This window comes from Octopus sinensis, linkage group LG26 (assembly GCF_006345805.1).
Source record: "Octopus sinensis linkage group LG26, ASM634580v1, whole genome shotgun sequence".
NCBI classification, from domain to species: Eukaryota; Metazoa; Mollusca; class Cephalopoda; order Octopoda; family Octopodidae; genus Octopus; species Octopus sinensis.
Window position 1 is genome coordinate 3,503,601 of NC_043022.1, and position 25,370 is coordinate 3,528,970.

Here is a 25,370-nt window from a genome sequence, read left to right on the forward strand (position 1 = left end):
GAACTGCATACAGCTGATTGGCTACTACAGTAATGCAGAATCTCCCTCCATACATAGATATAACAGAACAGAGAAGTCAGCAAACAGCACCGTTTCTCCATACATATTTTAAGGTCTTAATCATGAAATATTGTAATGCTAGGCAAAAGTACTGACCACCAATCTCTATTTTTAATTTTTAAATACCTTACATTAAGGAAAAGAACTGAAAGATATTTGTAAGAGATATATGAGAGGATGGGACATGCGGGACATTAGGTCACCACAGAATACAAGCAACGGGAGGACATTTGATGCATCTCAAAGACCAGGTTTGAATTAGGAAGACTCGAAATGGATGGAATGGTAACAAATTTAGAAAATACACTACAGAAATAAGACAGCAACATTATAAGTAAGCTTGAATGAGAGACAGCGAGGGACGGGAACATTGAACAAGTCTCCAACAGACATATAAAAATATATAATATATATATGTACAAAACAACAACAACATAAACAAAACAGTACGAGGAGGCTGGTGAAAGATGAGAAGACAGAGTGGAAATAAGACAGTAGATAATATACATTGAACGAGATGACAAAAAAAAGCAAAGATCATTACACCAAAATACGATTGCTAAATGCTGTTGAAAGACGAGGACGAATGGAGACACACAGACACTGATATATGTCGTGAACAGAACCAGAACACGAGTAACAACAACAAAGAAATACAAACAATTAACAAGCAAAATAACTTCAAGAAATATCAAATTGTTGCTTAACAAATAATCAAGTGCAATAATTTGCATTGTTTTAGCTTCGAGTAAAATATAAACCATTGCTCAACCATTTCAAGAGTGGAATTTCTTTTCACTTAACTCCTTTAACGTTCTTCAGATTCCTCAATCAAATGGAATTGATAATTTATTTACATTGTTTTGAATCAACCATGCATTATCTTGTAGCTTTGACATTTCAATGATGTGGTTGTTTATTTTTATAATGGCATTGTAGGGTAGGTGTGAGAAGCTAGATCTGGCCATTTTGAACAGGAAGCTGACAGAATATCTGGGCTGGATACAGCTGACTCAATCTATTCGGTCAAATGTAATGTTTAATGAACCGTGCGTTATCTTGTAGCTTCAAGACTTCAATAATGGGACCACTTTTAGAATGACATTGTTGGGTAGGCATGAAAGGCCAGATCTAGCTAGTTTGAACATAAAACCACGAGACTATTCAGGCCAGAGATGGACTATTTTCAATGGTAAAGGGTAAATTCTTTTAGTGAGAAAGGAAGAGCAGTGCCTTTGACTGTTTGTATGACTTCTGACACTGGTGGGACGGAGGGAGAGATGACCCCCAATTGGAGGCCAAACCCAAATGCTTCGAACAGAGGCACCAAAGCACGCAAGGTCTAGACAGTGGTGTTAAACGGAAGAAAAGATTAAGTCTATAAACCAATTTCTCACAGTGCTTCACTGTAATACAAGAGCTACAATGAGACATTATACAAACATTGGTTAGAACCAAAGACATTTTTTGTAGGTTTAGGGCCTCTCAAACCATCCCTTTTACGGCAACTCATTGGATGTGTTAAGTAATAAACTATTCAATAGAACGAACCTAAGCTCGCGGTATGGCCCACGTACGTGTGGACGTACCCACGACCGATGCCGGAAGGCGTTCACGAGATACACGCGGTCGATACGTGTTATGTTTCAGAATGCAATCAGGGTTTTAATCAAACCAGCCCCTATTTATTGTGAGATATACAGTCCCGAAAGTTTAGGAATTTAAAGTATGTAAGTTAGTTGGCCCTTATTTATTGAGAAAGATAAAATCTGCAAAATTTAGAAATTAAAAGCATGATTAGTTGATCCCTGTTTAAAGGGAGGCATAAAGCGAGATTATATTTAGTTTAGTTTAAAATATGTGGTCAGTTAGTCCCTATTTAAGGGGAGAAATTCTATGCAAGATTAAATTTAGTAATGTAAAATGTAGTTAGTTGGCTCCTATATATTGAGAGACATCCCTAAAATATAGGAATTAAAGATGATTAGCTGACATGCACATCAAAAGTAATTAGCTATAAGATAATTTAATTGGTTTTGCACTGTGTTAAAACTATAATAGGTGTGTTTAGTTAGCAGGGTTCTGAGTAGATATGTGTATCAGAGGTTGAACTATCCACATATAAATTACATACACACACACACTGTATTTGTGGGTTGACAAGGCTATCATTGATTTAATGCCAAGAGAAATTTTCATAGCAAATATCAAGTCTTTCACATGGAACAGTGGTACTTGCTTCCATCTTGGATGAGAATACATGAGGCTACACAAGAATGTACGGGATTAGGAGATAAATAAACATTTATTCTTTTGAAGCTGAAAAGACTTCACAAGCTGTTACTCAAGCAGTCAGACTCTTTGATCACTGGTTCAGTCACGTGAAACTCTCATTATCATTAGCTTTAATAAAACACTATTTTACTCTACCTTTGGTATTCGAGTACTATTTTCCCCACCAAGTTTTGCAACTATATGCTCCCATGCATACGTGTGTGCATTTAAACTGAAATATTACTCAATTCTTTTTAATAAAATGCGTGTTTATAAAAAAAATTTCCAGGAAGAGAGGCAACAGTAGCTTAGAAGGTTCAAACTCAGACAAAGGCTAGCAGGCCCAAAACATTAAAAGCACCGTCAGCAACCTCTCCCTGTAAAAGTGTGTGCTTATGTATACATATATATATACACGCACATAAGTGTATATATATATATATGTAATTAGGGTTCAGCAAAAATATTTACTTTACCACACACCGAACTTTTAGAAATAGCAGCCAAAGAATTTAGCTATTTCTCCTACTACATTGTCTGGGAGATTCTTCTTATAGTAGGAGAAATAGCTAAATTCTTTGGCTGCTATTTCTAAAAGTTTGGTGTGTGGTAAAGTAAATTTTTTAACTGAACCCTAATTATATAAAGTAATGTTTAAATATACCGTAAATGGTCCTTTTACATACTGAACACTGCTTGGTAAAATTATTAATTACTAATTAATTAATTTTACCCTTATTATTATTATTATATATATATATATATATATATATATATGTAGAAGGTTCAAAAGGAACACACGAGTTGATATATATATATATATACTAACGATATAGGATGAAGTCCCTTTCTCTACAGAAAAGGATTCCATCAAAAAGCGTGGCAGTATATTAAAAAAACCCATTACGGTTGAAGTATAAACATCTTATAATTAAGGGCTAAAGAAGGTTATTCTAAAGCCAATACACTGATTTACCAACTTATAATCCACTTGTTCAATTTTCCTGTAACAAGTGGATAAATCAGTGTATTGGCTATAGAATAACCTTCTTTAGCCCTTAATTATAAGATGTATATATATATATATATATATAAAAGTCAAGGTAGAAAATGTTATCATAGCTTTATAAAAGATATTTCAGTACCGGTTTCAGTCATGGAGACTTTTTCAACTGTAAGCATGGAAAACAGTTAAATTTTGGGAAAATTGAAAGAAAAGTTTTTTTAAAAGAACATTTGCATAGTGTCCAAATACAAGGGGTGTTTTCCTTGTTTCCCTCTGTCACTGTCTCCCTTGTGGGTTCGAGGTCGTTGTGAATTGAATTGTTTTCCACACTTACAGTTGAAAAGTCTCAATGGCTGAAACCGGTACGGAAATGTTTTCTATAAAGCTATGATAACATTTTCTACCTTGACTTTTTTTTCCACACACACACACACACACACACACACACACATTTTACATACATACATAAATACATTTATATACATATACATATATACATACATATATATATACACACATAGACACATGTATATACATAGACACATATACATATATATACACATAGGTATATACATATACATATATATATATATAGGTATATACACATATATATATATATATATAGGTATATACACATATATATAGGTATATACATATATATATAGGTATATACATATATATAGGTATATACATATATATATATATATATGATGATGATGATGATGATGATGATATATAGGTATATACATATATACACATATATAGATACATATACACATATATATACATATATATATATATACATTTACATATATACATATATAAATACATATACACATATATATACATATATATATATACATATATATATATATACATTTACATATATACATATATAAATACATATACACATATATATACATATATATATACATATATATATATACACAAATACATATATATATACATATATATATATACACAAATACATATATATATACATATATATACACACATATATATGAGCTACAAAGTTATGGGGGTTGTAAAGAAACCAACACCAGTTGCCAAACAGTGCTGGTGAACACACACGCGCACGCTCGCGCATGCACACACATGAAGTGTGTCTTTCAGTTTCCTTTTATCAAATTCACTCCTAAGGCTTTGGCCAGCCTGGAACTCGTGCAATATACATATATATGTGAATGCATAAGGCTGTATGAAGTTGACATAAGTGGCGTATCTGACTCACCATACTTTAAACGAAGGCTGCAGGTATTGGGAGCTCTATTGGCACAATCGCGATGACATTTATACCTGGAAATAATAAACACATAACTTGAACTGACAGACAAAACATTTAAAAAAGTTACTGTTTCTTCTTTCCTTTATAAATCAGCTACGGCCCCACAAATGTAAAATGTAGTTAGTTGGCTCCTACATATTGAGAGACATCCTGCCGGAGCCTCATGGAGCTTTTAGGTGTTTTTCGCTCAATAAACACTCATAACACCTGGTCTGGGAATCGAAACCGCGATCCTATGACCGCGAGTCTGCTGCCCAAACCACTGGGCCATTGCTCCTCCACATCTCTCTCTATATATATATATAGTAAGAGAGAAAGAAAGAGAGTATGAAGGCAGGTCGCTTTGTGGTTAGGAGTATTTGGATCATGATCATAAGTTCAAATACTGGTGGTGTGTTGTGTCCTTGAGCAAGACACTTTATTTTACGTTGCTCCAGTCCCCTCAGCTGGCAAAAATCAACTGTACGTGTTATTCACAGGGGCCAGCCTTGTCACATTCTGTGTCACGCTGAATGTCCCCGAGAAATACAGTAAGCGTAGATTTATCTGTGGAATACTCAATCACGTGCACGTTAATTTCAGGAGCAGGCTGTTCCGATGACGGGATCAACTGGGACCGGAAAAACCGATTGTCATAACTACACAGATTGCCAGTTACATATCGACATAGTTTGTGACAGCACGATACAAAGATGACTAATCAACGGCATGTGACACCGTTTGCGACAGGCTCATTGAGCAATAATTTGCGACAGTTCAGTATGAGGCAGGTGTGGTGACTTGCAGTAGTTTGTGACACAACCCAGGAGAGAGGCGACTCAACTTGTTTGCGGCACAGAACTTATCAAAGAGAAGGAGAGAAGAAAACATGCGGCACTTACCTACAATCTTTACATATTTTTCCAAATAAAACATGCTTCCCACAATAATCACAGATCTCAAACATAGGTTTAATGATAAATCTGAAATGGATTAAAGGAAAGCATGGGATTAAAAGCAATTCCGGTGAGGAAGACAGTAAGCTTTGTCATTCAGAAACACACAAAGACTCTCTTTACCCTTTTACTCTTTTACTTGTTTCAGTCATTTGACTGCGGCCATGCTGGAGCACCGCCTTTAGTCGAGCAACTCGACCCCAGGACTTGTTCTTAGCAAGCCTTTCCCTTTGCTCTTTTACTTGTTTCAGTCATTTGACTGCGGCCATGCTGGAGCACCGCCTTTAGTCGAGCAACTCGACCCCAGGACTTATTCTTAGCAAGCCTTTCCCTTTGCTCTTTTACTTGTTTCAGTCACTTGACTGCGGCCATGCTGGAGCACCGCCTTTAGTCGAGCAACTCGACCCCAGGACTTATTCTTAGCAAGCCTTTCCCTTTGCTCTTTTACTTGTTTCAGTCATTTGACTGCGGCCATGCTGGAGCACCGCCTTTAGTCGAGCAACTCGACCCCAGGACTTATTCTTAGCAAGCCTTTCCCTTTGCTCTTTTACTTGTTTCAGTCATTTGACTGCGGCCATGCTGGAGCACCGCCTATAGTCGAGCAACTCAACCCCGGGACTTATTCTCTTGTAAGCCCAGTACTTATTCTATCGGTCTCTTTTGCCGAACCGCTAAGTGACGGGGACATAAACACACCAGCATCGGTTGTCGAGCAATGCTAGAGGGACAAACACAGACACACAAACGCATATATATATATATATATATATACATATATACGACGGGCTTCTTTCAGTTTCCGTCTACCAAATCCACTCACAAGGCTTTGGTCGGCCCGAGGCTATAGTAGAAGACACTTGCCCAAGGTGCCACGCAGTGGGACTGAACCCAGAACCATGTGGTTGGTAAGCAAGCTACTTACCAGACAGCCACTCCTGCAACTCTTTACTTCACTTAAACATCTTTTTGTAAAATGGTTTGTCATAATTGCCATTACTCGAAACTGTAACATGTTCACAAGTATAAAATATTGCTACGTCTGAAACTTCTGTGATATAGGCATGGGAGTAGGTATGTGGTAAGTAGCCTGCTTACCAACCATATGGTTCCAGGTTCAGTCCCACTGCATGGTACCTTTGGCAAGTGGCTTCTACTATAGCCTCGAGCCAACCAAAGCCTTGTGAGTGAATTTGGTAGACGGAAACTGAAAGAAGCCCGTCATATATATACATAGGGGTGCCGGAGTGGCTGCATGTTAAGTAGCTTGCTTACCAACTACATGGTTCCAGGTTCAGTCCCACTGCGTGGCACCTTGGGAAAGTGTCTTCTACGATAGCCCTGGGCCGACCAAAGCCTTGTGAGTGGATTTGGTAGACGGAAACTGAAAGAAGCCTATCATATATATGTATATATATGTACATGTCGCTTGACAACCGATGGTGTGTTTACGTCCCAGTAACTTAGCGATTCGGCCAAAGATTCCTAGAATAAGTACTAGGCTTACAAAGAATAAGTCTTGGGGTCAATTTGTTTGTTTATAAGCAGGGGCCACAGTCAAATGACAAACAAACAAAAGAATAGGTGCAGGTGTGGCTGTGGGTTAAGAAGTTTGCTTCCCAACCACATGATTCTGGGTTCAGTCCCACTGCGTGGCACCGTGGGTATTTATCTTCTACCATAGCCTCACACCAACCAAAGCCATGTGAGTGGATTTGGTAGATGGAAACTAAAAGCAGCCCATTGTATGTATGTGTGTGTATATATATATATATATATATTATATATATATATATCTCGTTGCTATTACGTTAAACTGTTGTATGTCCAAATTTGCTAGCAATAGCCAGTTCTTTCGGTCGAACAATCCTATCTCCAGCTGCTTCAGATGCCAAGATATCAAAAATTGTTAAAAATAGTACAATGGTTTTTCTATGGAATGGTGAAACTATTTTTTTATTTTCTGAAAAAGCAACGCTTTGGACTTGCGACACTTTTGCATAATAGTAATGAGATATATATATATATATAAATATATATATATATATATATATAAATATATTGCCAGCGCCACCCCGACTGCCTCCATTGCCAGTGGCACATAAAAAGCACCATCCGATCATGTCCATTTGCCAGCCTCACCTGGCCTCCGTGCCGGTGGCACATAAAAAGCACCATCTGATCGTGTCCGTTTGCCAGCCTCCCCTGGCACCTGTGCCAGTGGCAAGTAAAAAGCACCCACTACACTCATGGAGTGGTTGACGTTACGAAGGGCATCCAGCCGTAGAAGCATTGCCAGATCAGACTGGGCCTGGTGCAGCCTTTTGGCTTCCCAGACCCCAGTTGAACCATCCAACCCATGCCAGCATGGAAAGCGGACGCTAAACGATGATGATGATGATGATGATGATGATATATATATATATATATATATATATATATATATATATATATATATATGTCATCATCATTGTTAACGCCCGCCTTCCATGCTGGCATGGGTTGGTCGGATTGACAGGAACTGGGAAGCAGGATGGCTGCACCAGGCTTCTGTGTCTGTCTTGGCATGGTCTTCACTGCTGGGTGCCCTTCCAAATGCCAACCACTTCACAGTGTGGACTGGATACTTTTTACATGGCACCAGCACCGTCCGGGTCACAAAGCAACTATGATTATCTCCCACTCCCCATCCCTGCATTGCTGCTTTCGCCACCCCTTCTTCATACCCAGGTTCTCACCAATCACTGCACCCCCCCCCACATTGACTGACAACTGGTGCTGGTGTGTCTAACACTCATCATCATCATTGTTCGACCGTGGTCGAGACAATGGAATTTACCATGCTACGCCAGACTTCACGGTCCATCATGGCATTATGGAGGTCCTGTTGCTGGATGCCTGTATCCCTGGAGATTACATCAGGGTGGGAGAGTGTGCGCCCTTTGGTATTGCGAGCAGATGGCTTCCAGAGGAGAAGAGTAGAAATTACTTCTTTTTCAGCTCTACAACAATCTCCAGCAAACTGGACTCTCCTACCTTTCACAAGAGATGACACAGGTGGTAGTTTCCCATATATTTGTATTTTGGTTGGATGGCGCTTCCACGAGAGATTTTGAGCTCTCATAAGGAGGCGAGTGTAGGTTCCATCCAACCGCCTCTCAAGCTTCTTTGATAACATCCAGGTTTCTGAGCCATGTAGTAGAATTGGTTCGACTGTGGCTTTGAAGATTTCAAGTTTGAAGTCTCTACTTAAATTTGATGACCAGATCTTATGCATGTCATTACAGGCTGACCAGGCTAACACTAGTTCTTTAGGGGCTAGGTACAAAACCATAATTTGCGCAGGAACCAATCAGTTGACTGGACGTTTGTAGTTTATTGGTCCTAACTTTATTGATCACTGCTGGGATGAAATGCAGAGCCAGTGACGACCCTGGACAGATTTAACATTGGAGAGTAAGAGAAATGGAAAATAGGATTGGTAGTGGTAGTGATGGGTGGGGGGGGATGCACAGATTCTAATCTTTTTACAAGTGAATAAACACAAGGTCTAACTGCAGTTTGGTAACAAGGACCACAAGAAGGGGTTTGAAGTGTTTTATGTATTGAAATATTTATTGTTAAGTATTCAGTTGTCACTGTTAATTTGAAATTGGGAAAACGAATGGTAATAGATATTGTATTATAGATTTGGGATAAGTATCAGAAGAGTGAGAGAGAGAGCAAAAGTATGAAATACAGACAGTAAGAGTGTGTGAGAGAGAGAGAGAGAGAGAGTGGAGGGCACGTGTGTACTTTGACCATATGTTACACAGCAAACATGAAACAGTTATTTCAATGGCCCAGCAAATCAAAATGACCATAGAGATATGGACATATGTAAGCATTATGCACTAAACTTTATTACAGGCAAGATAGCTTTTTCAATTTTCTTTTTCTTTTTTTTTTTCAATAAGACAGCGAAAGGAAGAAAATAACAAAAAAAAAAGAAAAGAAAAAAACACAACAACAAAGTTTGTTGATATTTTTTTACATAAACCTATTTTAAGCTCAAAATTAAACGCACAACAGCTGATGTTTTAAATCATCATCATCATCATCATCATCCAATGTCAGTCTTCTATATTACGCAAGTTGCACAGTGCGAAGGGACCCAATGAGTCAGAGAACTTCACTGTGCTGCAATGTTTTGAATGTTTTCTACAGCTGGATGCCCTTCCTAGTGCCAACAACTTTAGAGAGTGCACTGGGCACATATTTCATGGCACCAGCACCTGTGGGGTCACTTGAAAACTTGCAGGACTAAAGATTCACCTTCACTGACTGAAAAAATATATAGGGCAGGAGTGGCTGTGTGGTAAGAAGCTTGCTTCCCAACCACATGGTTCCGGGTTCAGTCCCACTGTATGGCACCTTGAACTAGTTTCTTCTACCATAGCCTCAGGCAGACTAAAGCCTTTGTGAGTGGATTTGGTAGACAGAAACTGAAAGAAGCTTGTTATGTGTGTATGTTCAGAGGCGAGGTGGCTGAGTTCCTTTTGAGCATTGGGCCTCATGGGAGAAATGACCAAGACCTTTGGCATTATGTTTTGCTTGAGAAGAAAACCCCTCAAGCCAAGCAAAATCGCAGTCATGGCAGATACAAATGTCATGCAAATTGGCACCTGCACCGGTGGAATGTAAACGCACCCACTACACTCTCAGAGTGGTTGGCGTTAGGAGGGGCATCCAGCCTTAGAAAACCATGCCAAATCAGACTGGAGCCTGACGCAGATTCCAGCGTGTCAGTCTGGTCAAACCGTCCAACCCATGCCAGCATGGACAATGGATGTTAAATGATGATGATGATGGTGATGATTTGTGTGTCCCCTTTTGTGTCTGTGTTTGTCCCCCACCCACCACTTGACAACTGGTGCTGATATGCTTATGTCCCCGTAACTTAGGTGTTTGGCAAAAAGAGATGCAAGAATAAGTATCAGGTCCTGGGTTTAATTCAGGTTCCAGAAATTCCGAGCCAGAAACTACAGCCAAGAAGACGAGCCTCGTCCTTGAAGATCTCTAGATCTTGACATGGATGTCCTGCAAACCCTGGTGGAACAAAATCCCATCGTAACTGTTGAGGAACTAGAAGAGAAGCTTGGATTTGGTCATTCAACCATTGATCAACACCTGCACTAGAAGGAAAATTACCATCTTTGGTTTCAAGACCAAAGATGTTCTTCCATTAGGATAACGCTAGGCCACATACAGAGTGGATGACATTCCAAGGGCTGAAGCAGTTTGAATGGGAAATGATGCCCCACCCACCATATTTGCCAGGCATTGCCCCATCTGATTATCATTTATTCCATAGTCTTCAAAATCATTTGGATGAAAAAAATATGAATTCTGTAGACGAGGTCAGAACAGTAGTGGAGAATTTTTCGTCACAGACAAGTCAACTTTGGAAGAGGGGCCTTGCAAATCTACCAGATAGATGGAAGAGCATTTTAGAAAATGAAGGAGAGTATATTTTAGATTAAAAAAGAACTTTGTTTATCTTAATTTTGAAAAATGAAAGAAGTATAAAAAAAACTGCATTATTTATGGGATGACTCAAAAGGATGAAAGGCAAAGTCAACCCTGGCAGAATTTGAACTCAGAACATAAAGATGGACAAAATGCCTGTAAGAGTTTTTGTTCATTGTGCAAACAATTCTGCCAGCTCCCTGCCTTGGAGGCTATGGAGATGGGTTCTAAATTTTGGGACACGGCCAGCAGGTTTGGGGGAGGGTGGGGCAAAGCCGATTTCATCAACCCATGCTCAGCTGGTACTTTTCTGACCCTGAAAGTATGAAAGGCAAAGTGGCCCATGGCAGTATTTGAAGCCAGAATGTAAAGAAGGATGAGCATTTGTACCTCATGTGCCAACAATTCTGCCAGCTCACTGTCTTAGAGGCTATGGAGATTAACCAACCAACATGTGGTCTACTCCTAGGTCACTTGTTAGTTGGATTTACAAGTAACCCCTCGACTATCACGAGTGTTAAGTTCCAAAACTCCCCACAATAGGGGAAGTAGAAACTACTCTTTTACTCTTTTACTTGTTTCAGTCATTTGACTGCGGCCATGCTGGAGCACTGCCTTTAGTCGAGCAACTCGACCCTGGGACTTATTCTTTGTAAGCCCAGTACTTATTCTATTGGTCTCTTTTGCTGAACCGCTAAGTGACGGGGACGTAAACACACCAGCATCGGTTGTCAAGCAATGCTAGGGGGACAAACACAGACACACAAACACACACACACATATATATACATATATACGATGGGCTTCTTTCAGTTTCCGTCATCCAAATCCACTCACAAGGCTTTGGTCGGCCCGAGGCTATAGTAGAAGACATCTGCCCATGGTGCCACACAATGGGACTGAACCCGGAACCATGTGGTTGGTAAGCAAGCTACTTACCACACAGCCACTCCTGCGCCTACCGTATATACTTTTTAAAATTATTTTTATAATTTGTATATATTTATTTTATAATAAATGCAAAACACCACTGCGGAGGAATCGACGTCGGCTTAAATAATAAACCGTGATAAGTGAAGCGCGATATGGCGAGGGATTATTGTACTTGTAAACTCTGACAATTCTTTCCTCACGTATTCTAACCACACGACTGTAATACCAGAGCTCAAAAAAAAAAAAAAAGCGATTAAAGGACACTGGCTCAAATAGGGATAGAACCCAGTATCTGACTGACTGTATGAGACTATGCTTGGTTATCAATTATGCAACACTGCTAATTCTATTTTGGTTTTAATTATCGCGGAATGTAATTGAAAGCGAACACAGTTACCTCCCCTGAACTTGCTAGCTAATTCCACGTCTTGAGAATAACGACGGTCAAGTTGCTCATACGGGAGATTTTTACCTGTATCTCCACTAGCGTAGCTTGGGGGTGGGGTCTGCCCCGGGACGGCGGACTCTGAGGTCTGCTGTAGGCAATATGTGTTTTTTTTAGTTTTTTATAGGGTCCGGGGGGCAGCAAACGGAAGGGCCGCCCCCGGGCGTTATCACGCTCTAGCTACGCTCGTGCCAGTTTTTCATACCCCGCTTAGAAACGATCACCCATTCTATTTCGCACTATGAAAACATCGCCTGTTTTCAGTTTGAACAGGCGCAGGAGTGGCTGTGTGGTAAGTAGCTTGCTAACCAACCACATGGTTCCGGGTTCAGTCCCACTGCGTGGGACCTTGGGCAAGTGTCTTCTGCTATAGCCCCGGGCCGACCAATGCCTTGTGAGTGGATCTGGTAGACAGAAACTGAAAGAAGCCTGTCGTATATATGTATATATATATATATGTATGTGTGTGTGTGTGTGTTTGTCCCCCCAGCATTGCTTGACAACCGATGCTGGTGTGTTTACGTCCCCGTCACTTAGCGGTTCGGCAAAAGAAACCGATAGAATGAGTACTGGGCTTACAAAAGAATAAGTCCCAGGGTCGATTTGCTCGACTAAAGGCGGTGCTCCAGCATGGCCGCAGTCAAATGACTGAAACAAGTAAAAGAGTGTTGTTTAGCCTCAAGACAGAATTATGATCAAAACCAACCCAGCCATGCCCATCCAACTGACTTTCAGACATTAAATCTAATAAGACTAGCATTAAATTAATGTGCCCTTCCTTTTTGTTCTCAAACCTTGTCTGTCCTAAACTTATGAAACCCGTGCCCGTTTACTTGATTGCGCCCACGCTGTAGCACCACCAGGACTTATTCTTTTGTAAGCCTAGTACTTATTCTGTCGGTCTCTTTTGCCGAACCGCTATGTTACGGGGACGTAAACACACCGACATCGGTTGTCAAGCGATGGTTTGGGTCAAACACCGACACACACACACACACATCTACGACGGGCTTCTTTCAGTTTCCACCTACCAAATTCACTCACAAGGCTTTGGTTGGCCATACAGCTATATTACTTGTATGTCTTGAGTGACATAAACCTTTCCTTTCATAAGGTCCAAGTCACTCAGATGGTTAGAAAAAAAGGGTGTATCATATACTAGCAGTATCGCCCGGCGTTGCTCGGGTTTGTAAGGGAAATAACTATATAAGCATTTTTAGAGAGTTACTTCCCTTATAGATGCCAATTCGGGCTTTCTTAGCCATTTCTGTTTTGGTGTCTTCAAGCCATGAAGTCGTTGTTCTAAAAGAACGCTGGTCTCCTTGACAACGCTTTACGACGTTGATTTCCTTACACTCCCTTCCCCACAGCTTCACGAGGGAGGGAAGAAGGGGGAGAAGCAACACAGGTGCAGGTGTGACCATGGACGCCAACTCCGCCGCCATCGACACACGAAAAATTATGCATTAAAATGGAATAAAAAATGATGTTAAATTATTTTTAAAATCGTAGACTCATCGTAGACGCGCGCTAATACCCAGACGGGCTCGATATGAATCACGACTATAAGATACCCGAATTTGGTTAAACTGCACCGCAAAATGTGGGAGTAGTTAGGAATCTAAATCGAAGGGGACAGACACTCACACAACTAGAGTTTTATATATATAGATGACGCATGGACACCAGGGAAATAAGTTGTGTATCAAATGACAAGTAAATCGCCGTATTTACAGTTGCATCGCAATAAATTTCACAAACTCCAGCTGGGTTTGAACCCGGTTTCTCTTGTTTTGCAAAGTAAGCAGCACACATGTGTTGATCGTCAGATCAAGTTGTTTACAACCAAACGAGTTTACTTTGTATTGCTGACAATACGGTTTACACAACGCACACTACACACACATATATACACTCGCATCTACATTGTAACTAACGAAACTTTTCTGTAATAACGTACCCGCCGCCACCCCACCCCGACAACGAACCACCACCGCGCCCGCGCGCGCGCGACCCTGCCATCACTTTGAAATCGATTGTCATGTGTCTTGGCTTTGACGTCATTGGGTGGAGGAGGGTGGTGGTGATGGGGGGGGGGCAGCGGTGAAGGTGAAGGTGATGGTGGCAGCGGGGAGAAAACGGTGGTGGGGGGTTGGGGTTGGGAGGGTGAGAAGAGAGCTGTGGTGGTGGGGGGGACGGTGGTGGTGGTGAAGGTGATGGTGGCAGCGGGGAGAAAACGGTGGTGGGGATTGGGGTTGGGAGGGTGAGAAGAGATCTGTGGCTGATGACATCAAAAAAAAACTAACAAAAACAAAAAAAACCGACGACTACCACGACGACGACGGCTACCACACACGCACGCATACATACACACTCTTACATGCACACACACACACACACACACACATTGGCCAGCTTCGCCAGTCTCCAATCACACAGCTGACATGTGTTGCTTGTGTGTACACCCTCCTCCTCCTCCTCCCGTTGTTGCTGCTACTGCTCCGCCTCCGCCACCACCACCACCACCGCCTCCGCCGCCGCCGCCACACACACACACACACACACATTGGCCAGCTTCGCCAGTCTCCAATCACACAGCTGACATGTGTTGCTTGTGTGTACACCCTCCTCCTCCTCCTCCCGTTGTTGCTGCTACTGCTCCGCCTCCGCCACCACCACCACCACCACCACCGCCTCCGCCGCCGCCGCCACACACACACACACACCAGATCAATGCTTCTTGACGTCATCACGCCATCATCAATTGTTGTGTGAGTGGGCAAATAGAGCTGCGATTTGATGTACGGTCCCAACAGTATTTCCATCATTGTCAACGCCGCCGCCGCCACCACCACCACCACCACCACCACCACACGTCATCATCTATCATCCATCATCATAATCATCATCATCATCATCATCGCCATTACCATCGCCGTCGCCACCCCCCCCCCACCACCAATCGTCCATAACTGACAAAACCATCTCCGTTTTAATGACGACCCATCATCATACAACTTTTTCTTCTGTTTATCAACATCGTTAGACACTGACTTGTCACTGTGTGTGTGCGTGCGTATGGTAGAGAAGAGCGAAGGTTCGGTCCCTGCCAAGTCAGAACTATTTGGAACTGCCACAACAATCACCATCACCTTCGCTACAAGCATCATCATCATCATTACCCCTGCCTCGCCACCACCATCATCTTACTTTTTTACTTGTTTCAGTCAAAAAGCACCGCCTTTAGTCGAGCAAATCGACCCCGGGACTTATAAAGCCCAGTACTTATTCTATCGGTCTCTTTTGCCGAACCGCTAAGTTACGGGGACGTAAACACACCAAGCAATGCTAGAGGGACAAACACAGACACACAAACATATACACACACATACACATATATATACATATATGACAGGCTTCTTTCAGTTTCCGTTTACCAAATCCACTCACAAGGCTTTGGTCAGCCCGAGGCTATAGCAGAAGACACTTGCCCAAGATGCCACGCAGTGGGACTGAACCCGGAACCATGTGGTTGGTTAGCAAGCTACTTACCACACAGCCACTCCAACAAAATATATACCGAAAACTGTGGTGTGGAATCTTTTCTATGCACGACCAAAGCAACAAGTGCGGTGTTTAAGTGAAAAATAACTCGACCGAACGTATTTGCTGCTCGACTGATTGTAATTAGGCAATTAGAGTGGTAAGTGCCACTGATTTCAATGTAAGGAGAAAAACGGAAGTGGTGGCATTCATTCCTTTCCCTGAACGTTAGTTACACGAGTAAAGTGACTGCAACCATGCTTCCTTGTCACTGCCACTACGACGACGACCACCACCACCACCAACAACAAAGAGTTTTACGTCTACATTTCCCTGCCAGCATGGGTCCACTGGTGATTATGCAGCTGCAGGGTTTTATGATCAGATGCCCCTCCTGTTGTCAATTGCTTTAGTTGACTGTGATAACAAACCGGGGCACAGTGTACTAGTGATGGCAGATACTGATGTCATGTATAAGAACCTAACACACACGTAAAAATATACAACATAACACACCTAACATCAATACAGCAGCTGAAATGAAATGAAATATGGGGGTTTTAGAGAAGACTTTTACGGATTCCATGGACAGCGAGGCTCACCAATGGAGAAGTTCTTAAGCAGATCAGGCCGAAAATGTCGCTAGAAGCTAGGATCACCAAGCATAGATTGGTATATTTCGGTCATATTATGCAGAGAAAATCCCTGGAGAAGGACATCATGCTCGGAATGGTCAGTGGCAAGAGAGGAAGAGGCCGACCAAGAACCCGCTGGCTTGACACCATCAAGAGTGATACCGGAATGGACATAGCCAATCTGAAAGAAGCGGCCCAGGATAGAACTGATTGGAGGACTCTGATCCATCGAGTGACTGAGAGTCGACTTTGACTGAGCGGATAGATATATATATATATACGGAATGGTCAGTGGCAAGAGAGGAAGAGGCCGACCAAGAACCCGCTGGCTTGACACCATCAAGAGTGATACCGGAATGGACATAGCCAATCTGAAAGAAGCGGCCCAGGATAGAACTGATTGGAGGACTCTGATCCATCGAGTGACCGAGAGTCGACTTTGACTGAGCGGATAGATAGATAGATAGAGGTAAACACAGAAAAAAACAAACAAAACCCATCACACGGAATTGTTGCTGATTTTAAGGATTGGTGAGTGGTCAGAAAATGTTTGGTAAATAGAGGAGACTGCTAAAGCCAGTCCATGCCATGGTTTGGATGTGGAAGAGAAAAGGAAGGGTGAAGCCTACTAACCATAACTGTAGCTACAATCTAACTCTAGAATGAATGAGAAATAGTTGAGCAAATGCCAAGGAAACGGCAGCAGTTTTTGGCAACAGTTTTCGACATTCTAACACGTGTTTTTCACTGCTGGTATGGCGCTAGCTGGATTGGTAAGGCATCCTTCAAGTTGAGAGAGAGAGGTAGGGGTGTGTGTATGTGTGTGTGTGAATATGTGAGTGAATGTGTGTGTGAGTGAGCATGTGTGTGTGTGTGTAAGTGAGCGAGTGTGTGTGTATGAGTGAGCGAGTGTGTGTAGAGTGAGCGAGAGTGTGTGTGAATATGTGAGTGAATGTGTGTGAGTGAGTGTGTGAATGAGCATGTGTGTGTGTATGAATGAGTGTGTGTGTGTGTGAGAGTGAGAATGAGCGTGTGTGTGTGTGAGAGTGAGAATGAGCGTGTGTGTGTGTGAATGAGCATGTGTGTGTGTGCGCATGTATGAGTGAGTGTGTGAGTGAGCGAATGTGTGTGACTGAGTGAATGTGTGTGTAGAGTGAACGAGAGTGTGTGTGAGTGAGCGAATGTAAGTGAGTGAGCAAGTGTGTGTGTGTGTGTGTGTGTGTGAGCGAATGCGTGTGAGTGAGTGAATGTGTGTGAGAGTGAACAAGTGTGTGTGTGTACGTGTGAGTGAGCAAGTATGTGTGTATGAGTGAGAGAGCGAATGTGAGTGAGTGAATGTGTGTGTGTGAGCAAATATGTATGTGTGAGCGAGCGAGAGTGTGTGTGTGAGCGAGTGTGAGTGAGTGAGTGAGCGAATGTGTGTGTGCGTAAGTAAGTGAACAAACAGAGATGTTGGTGGAAGAGGAGGAGGAGGAGGGTGCACAAATCTATGTAATAATAATAATAATAATAATAACAACAATGAATTTATTACTATACAACCACAGCAAAAATCAAAATATCTATTGCACGTCCACAGATTCAAACCAGAGCAAAGGATGAACATGGAGGCAATAAACAACCAAAAATAACCGGAAAAATATCTCCATAGATCTGAGGGGACCTTTAGGAGCTAAAGCTTAGATATCTAGTTCCACAGCAGAAGCGGATGATAGATAAAATCTCAACCTGGATAGGCTATCAGTCTACTTCAGATCACATTTCCTGCCCTCGACAACCAGAACTGAAGTACAGGAAATGAAGTACATAAACAGAGAGCAGTTGTGTGTGTGTGTGTGTGTGTGTGTGTGTGTGTATCCTGTGTCTGTATTTGTCCCCCAACACCACTTGAAAATTGTTGAGTCACATCCCATTAACTTAGTGGTTCGACAAAAGAGACTGATTGAAAAAGTACCAGGTTGAAAAAAAAAAATAAAGTACTAAATAAAGTAATAAAAAATAGGCGCAGGAGTGGCTGTGTGGTAAATAGCTTGCATACCAACCACAAGGTTCCAGGTTCAGTCCCACTGCGTGGCATCTCGGGCAAGTGTCTTCTGCTATAGTAAAAGAGTACCGAGATTGATTCGTTAAGATTAAAATTCTTCAAGGCAGTGCCCCAGCATGGCCACAAACTAATGACCGAAACAAGTGAAAGGAGGCATAACAAGACAACCGTCCTGCTTCTGGAGAATGAAGTTTCCAAGGGGAAGAGAGATCGCTGGACCTAGCAGAGCAAGCTTAAGAAACACCCGTCAGTTTTACAGTGGTGCCACCGTTTTAAAGGAGTGGACCATACGCTGCTGAGGTACCTGCTTAGAAGTACCTTTTCAAACTCCACCCGTCTAACACCCGTGGACATGTTTACAAAATCAGGAAACAGCACAGCTCCCATGACTTTAGGAAACATTTTTTCACGCTGAGAGTTGCTGAAGCATGAAACAAACTGCTGGCATCAGTTGTTGGTTGTCAGAGCACTGCATCCTTCAAAACTTCCATGCTTCCTGAGTCCGTTTGTCTAACACCCGTGGACATGTTTATAAAGTCAGAAAACAGCACAGCTCCCATGACTTCAGGAAACATTTTTTTACGCTGAGAGTTGCTGAAGCATGGAACAAACTGCTGGCATCGGTTGTTAGTTGTCGGAGCACTGCATCCTTCAAAACTTCCATGCTTCCTGAGATTCGCCAACACTACACCTGATTTTCTCTCCTCCATACACACACAAGCATGTATCTGACTCGTACACTGTTCGCTTTCCAGACATTTGTATATTACTGCATATACTCTGACAAGTTGTGGTGCACCTGAGCACTGTATACAATAATTTCATTATTATTATTATTATTATTATTATTATTATTATAAGTAGGTGACTTCAACCTTTGGGAATTAGTTGTCATGGTAACAGACAAAATCAAAATACATAAAAATACATAGCTACAAAGTACATACAGGCATTCAATCCCCACCCCATCAGACATGCCTATATCAACCAATCAACATATCATCATTTAACATTAGTATTCCATACTGGCATAGGTTGGATGGTTTGATAGGAGGAACTAGGTGAGCCAGAAGGCTGCACCTGGCCCCAATTGTCTGTTTTGGCATGGCTTCTATGGCCGAACGCCCTATCTAAACCCAACCACATTACAGAGTGTACTGGACTGGGTGCTTTTCACGTGGGACCTGCACAAGCACTTTTTATGTGACACCAGCACGGGTGTTTTTCACGTGGCACCAGCACGGGTGTTTTTCACGTGGCACCAGCACGGGTGTTTTTCATGTGGCACCAGCATGGGTGCTTTTTATGTGACACCAGCATGGGTGTTTTTCACGTGGCACCAGCACGAGTGCTTTTCATGTGGCACCAGCATGGGTGTTTTTCATGTGGCACCAGCATGGGTGCTTTTTATGGCACCAGCATGGGTGCTTTTTATGACACCAGCATGGGTGTTTTTCACGTGGCACCAGCACGGGTGCTTTTTATGTGACACCAGGATGGGTGTTTTTCACGTGGCACCAGGATGGGTGTTTTTCACGTGGCACCAGGATGGGTGTTTTTCACGTGGCACCAGCATGGGTGCCTTTCACGTGACACCAGCATGGGTGCATTTTATGTGACACCAGCATGGGTGTTTTTCACGTGGCACCAGGATGGGTGCTTTTTATGTGACACCAGCATGGGTGTTTATCACGTGACACCAGCACGAGTGCTTTTTATGTGACACCAGCATGGGTGCCTTTCACGTGACACCAGCATGGGTGCATTTTATGTGACACCAGCATGGGTGTTTTTCACGTGGCACCAGCACGAGTGCTTTTTATGTGACACCAGCATGGGCGCTTTTTACGTGGCACCAGCATAAAAACATAAAATGTAAGTGAATGAAGTCCTTCCTTACCTGTGGTTTGTAGATACCATAATAGTCTGGTCAGGGGCTAGAGGAGATTTAGGAACTGGAAGAGTATCTAGAGAAATAGAACAAATAAAAGATATGTGATTAAACAAAAACCAGACACTGCATTGAGGGGATATTTGATATAGGTGGGGGGGAGAGATCATCCTAGAGGGGCCAGTTTGGGTTGCAAAAGAAGGAGAAGGACAAATTGCTGTGCTTAATGAAAGTGAAATGGTTTAAAAATACTGTCTTAATCCTTTAGCATTCAGATTACTTACTCTTTTACTTGTTTCAGTCATTTGACTATGGCCATGCTGGAGCACCGCCTTTGGTCGGGTAAATCGACCCCGGGACTTATTCTTTGTAAGCCCAGTACTTATTCTATCGGTCTCTTTTGCCGAACCGCTAAGCAACGGGGACGTAAACACACCAGCATCGGTTGTCAAGCGATGTTGGTGGGGACAAACACACACGCATATATATATATATATATATATATATATACACACTTATATATGATAGGCTTCTTTCAGTTTCCGTCTACCAAATCCACTCACAAGACTTTGGTCGGCCCGGGGCTATAGTAGAAGACACTTGCCCAAGATGTCACGCAGTGGGACTGAACCCGGAACCATGTGGTTGGTTAGCAAGCTACTTACCACACAGCCACTCCTGCACCTAATTATGGATTATCTTACTTTGAGATTTTGATGATGTGATTTTTTTATTTTTAGAATGACATTGTAGGGTAGGTGTGAGAGGCTGGATCTGACCAGTTCGAGCATAAAATGCATAGAATGTTTGAACTGGTTTAAAGTGGCGAGCTGGCAGAATCGTTAGCACACTGGACGAAATACGGTATTTCGCCTCTCTTTACATTCTGAGTTCAAATTCCACCGAGGTTGACTTTGCCTTTTATCCTTATCGGGGTCGATAAATTAAGTACCTGTTGCTTACTGGGGTCGATCTAATCAACTGCCCCCGCCCCCAAAATTTCGGGCTGGTTATGGCCAGTTTAAAAGCATTCGGATTATTCTTTCCAATGCTGTGCTTACTTATTCAGATTGTTAATCATGTAATAATATTTTAGCCTTCTTATAGAAAAATCAGCAGAACTAATGAGCATTGTAATGCTTATATAACGTATATGAGTGGCTGTGTGGTAAGTAGCTTGCTTACCGACCACATGGTTCAGGGTTCAGCCCCACTACGTGGCACCTTGGGCAAGTGTCTTCTACTATAGTCTCGGGCCGACCAAAGCCTTGTGAGTGGATTTGGTAGACGGAAACTGAAAGAAGCCCGTCGTATATATGTATGTATGTGTTTGTCCCCCCAACATTGCTTGACAACCAATGCTGATGGTTCAGGGTTCAGCCCCACTACGTGGCACCTTAGGCAAGTGTCTTCTACTATAGTCTCGGGCCAACCAAAGCCTTGTGAGTGGATTAGGTAGACGGAAACTGAAAGAAGCCCGTCGTATATATGTATATGTATGTATATGTGTGTATGTTTGTGTGTCTGTGTTTGTCCCCCCAACATCGCTTGACAACCGATGTTGGTGTGCTTACGTCCCCGTAACTTAGCGGTTCGGCGAAAGAGACCGATAGAATAAGTACTAGGCTTACAAAAGAATGTCCTGTGGTCGATTTGCTCGACTAAAGGTGGTGCTCCAGCATGGCCACAGTCAAATGACTGAAACAAGTAAAGAGGAATAGTACATACATAAGGTGTATATAGTCAATGCAAGATTATATATCCAGGTAGTTTGAACTTGTTATTATCTACGAAAAGCAACGGTTTTCAAAGATAATATTTTACAAGTTGTACAAACATCATCATCATCATCATCATCACCATTTAGCGTCCATTCTCCATGCTAGCATGGGTTGGACGGTTCGACCGTGGTCTGTGAAGCCGGAAGGCTGCACCAGGCCCAGTCTGATCTGGCAGTGTTTCTATGGCTGGATGCCCTTCCTAACGCCAACCACTCCATGAGTGTAGTGGGTGCTTTTTACGTGCCACCCGCACAGGTGCCAGACGGAGCTAGCAAACGGCCACGAACGGATGGTGCTTTTACGTGCCACCGGCATGGGGGCCAGGCGAGGCTGGCAGCGGACATGAACGGATGGTGCTTTTAGGTCCCACTGGCACGGAGGCCAGACGGGGCGGCGCCGGCAACGACCACGATCGGATGGTTCGCTTAACCACATCTGTATAGCACTTCACATATGTAATATGAAGATAGATTATAGAGAGAGAGAATGTGTATGTGTGACCCCAAGATCAGCAAGTATGAGCGCTGCTAGAGCTGGTTCTAGGATCAGCCGATTATACATGGCCCAAGAGGCAATGAGTGTATACATGTCCACATGATCAGCATTACGTGTGGCCCCAGAGCTGGTTTTATGATCAGGAAATACACATGGCAACAAGTGCGCGTGTGTGTGTGTGTGTACACATCTGAAGTTAGCAGTTTCTTTTCAAGCATTTGTAAGGTAGCTGTGTGAAAAAGTGCCACACCCTAGCGGTTGAGGGAACCTGTGGAAGAGGTAGACCCAGGAAAACCTGGGATGAGGTGGTGAAGCACGACCTTCAAACTTTAGGTCCCACCGAGGAAATGACTAGAGACCGAGACCTATGGAAGTATGCTGTGCGTGAGAAGACCCGGCAGGACAAGTGAGGCCATAATCCCGTGGCCTACACCTGGGATGTAGCCAGCCCACTTATGCATTCCTTTCCTTCTAGGGACACAAAACTCCACTTGTGAAGACCTGTTGAGGCAAGTGAAAATCAAAATCGTAATCTATCAACATCAATGGAATTTGTAGCTGTGATACCAGTGCCGGTGGCACGTAAGAGAACGATCCGAACGTTGCCAGCTTCGTCTGGTCCCCATGCCGGTGGCACGTAAAAAGCACCATCCGATCGTGGCCGTTTGCTAGCCTCCTCTGGCACCTGTGCCGGTGGGACGTAAAAAGCACCCACTACACTCACGGAGTGGTTGGCGTTAGGAAGGGCATCCAGCTGTAGAAACACTGCCAGATCAGACTGGGCCTGGTGCAGCCTTCTAGCTTCCCAGACCCCAGTTGAACCGTCCAACCCATGCTAGCATGGAGAACGGACGTTAAACGATGATGATGATGTATATATGTGTCTCTGCATGAACTTAAATCTTCATTTGTAGTCAACAAATGTGTGTGTGTGTCTGTGAGTGTTAACACATGTAATTTAGAAACTAGCAAATATTTTGATAACAAGACCCCCCTTCTGCTACTCTATCCCTCAAAAACAGGGGAGTCAAATGTATGAGCAGCAGTGATGCTTAGTCTGACACCTGGCATAACTTTATATAAAAAAACAATTATCATCATAGGTGCAGGTATGGCCATGTGTTAAGAAGTCTGCTTCTCAACCACACGGTTCCGAGTTCAGTCCCACTGCGTGACATCTGAGTCTACTATAGACTCAGGCTGACCAAAGCCTTGTGAATGAACTCGGTAGATCATCATGTGCATGTGTGTGCGTGGATTGAAACATGTAAAACACAGCCTTGGGGTTGAAACATCTAAAAGAATATGATAAATCTATGGAAGATGGCGCTGACGAAAGACATGAGATATATTTTCATATTTCTAATCTAGAAACATGTTCGCTATTAACGGTTAGGCTTTGTTTTCGTTAGTTAATCCTTCGGTTTTGCATATGTGAATTGCAGGGTTATGTCGTATGTGGAGCCCCACTTGTAGAAAATAGAAATAAACAGCTATTTCTAAACTGCTATTTCTAATTCTTTCAGTATGCGGCTAAGCAACCTGTTGCCTGCCCCTTCTACTTATATACAATATATACTGAACTTCACAGAAGTTCCTGCCGCTAATCGTTATATTTACATACCGAAATCTACCAGTAAATAATTGTTGGTTTTTTGAAAAACCATTGAAGAAATTATTTACTATTATTATTAAGTAAAAAATATATATATATATATATACATATATATATAAGATAAATATTTCAATTACCTGAAGATTGACTGTAACCATAACTCGAATTATTACGAATTGGACAGCCATGAAACGATCGTAGTGTTTTACTCATTATCTTTTATTAAACTTTTAATACTTTTGATATATATTTAAAATAATATAAATTAATTAATTTTATGTATTGGCTTAAGTTTTTCATTGTTTGATTTGCCTAATAGTGGTTTTATCTCTAATTTAATATAATATATATATATATATATATATTGTTGCTATTATATTAAACTATCATATGTCCAAATGCGTTTTTTTCAATATTTAATTTTGCTTGTAGTAGCCAGTTCTTTTTGGTCAAACTATCGTATCTCCAGCTGCTTCAGATGCCAAGATACGAAAATTGTCAAAGTGTAGTACAACGATTTAGCATTTTGCAAAAGTGTAGTAAGTCCCACATACGACAGTTTTGCAAAAATATTTCTGACTGAAAATATCATACACGCATGGAGTTAGGATTTTATACATCCAACAAAGTATTATTGCTAAGCTGAAACTGTTGCTAAGGTAACAAGAAATGGAAGGGTGAAACTATTTTATCCTTTTCTGAAACAAAAAAAAAAATAAAAAAGCAACGTTTTGCACTTCAGACACTTTTGCATAGTAGCAATGATATGTGTGTGTGTCCCACTATCACTTGACAATTGGTGTTGGTGTGTTTACATCCCCATAACTTAGCAACTCAGCAAAAGGGACTGATAGAGTTTTTACTAGACTTAACTTTTTAGCACTCAGATTTCTTTGTTTAAT

The 25,370-nt window shown here is 42.0% G+C and overlaps 1 protein-coding gene across 2 annotated transcripts in view; it reads right to left on the bottom strand.

Annotated features, from left to right (window-relative positions):
* LOC115224712 (kinase suppressor of Ras 2-like) overlaps window positions 1-25,370 on the bottom strand; it is a 167,634-nt gene that overhangs the window by 36,851 nt on the left and 105,413 nt on the right. For both annotated transcript variants that reach the window (XM_029795571.2, XM_029795569.2), the window contains exons 6-8: window positions 20,587-20,653; window positions 5,528-5,608; window positions 4,593-4,657 (exon numbers count right to left, since the gene is read on the bottom strand). In XM_029795571.2, the coding sequence (XP_029651431.1) occupies window positions 4,593-4,657; window positions 5,528-5,608; window positions 20,587-20,653 (213 nt within the window). The remainder of the gene's footprint in view (window positions 1-4,592; window positions 4,658-5,527; window positions 5,609-20,586; window positions 20,654-25,370) is intronic.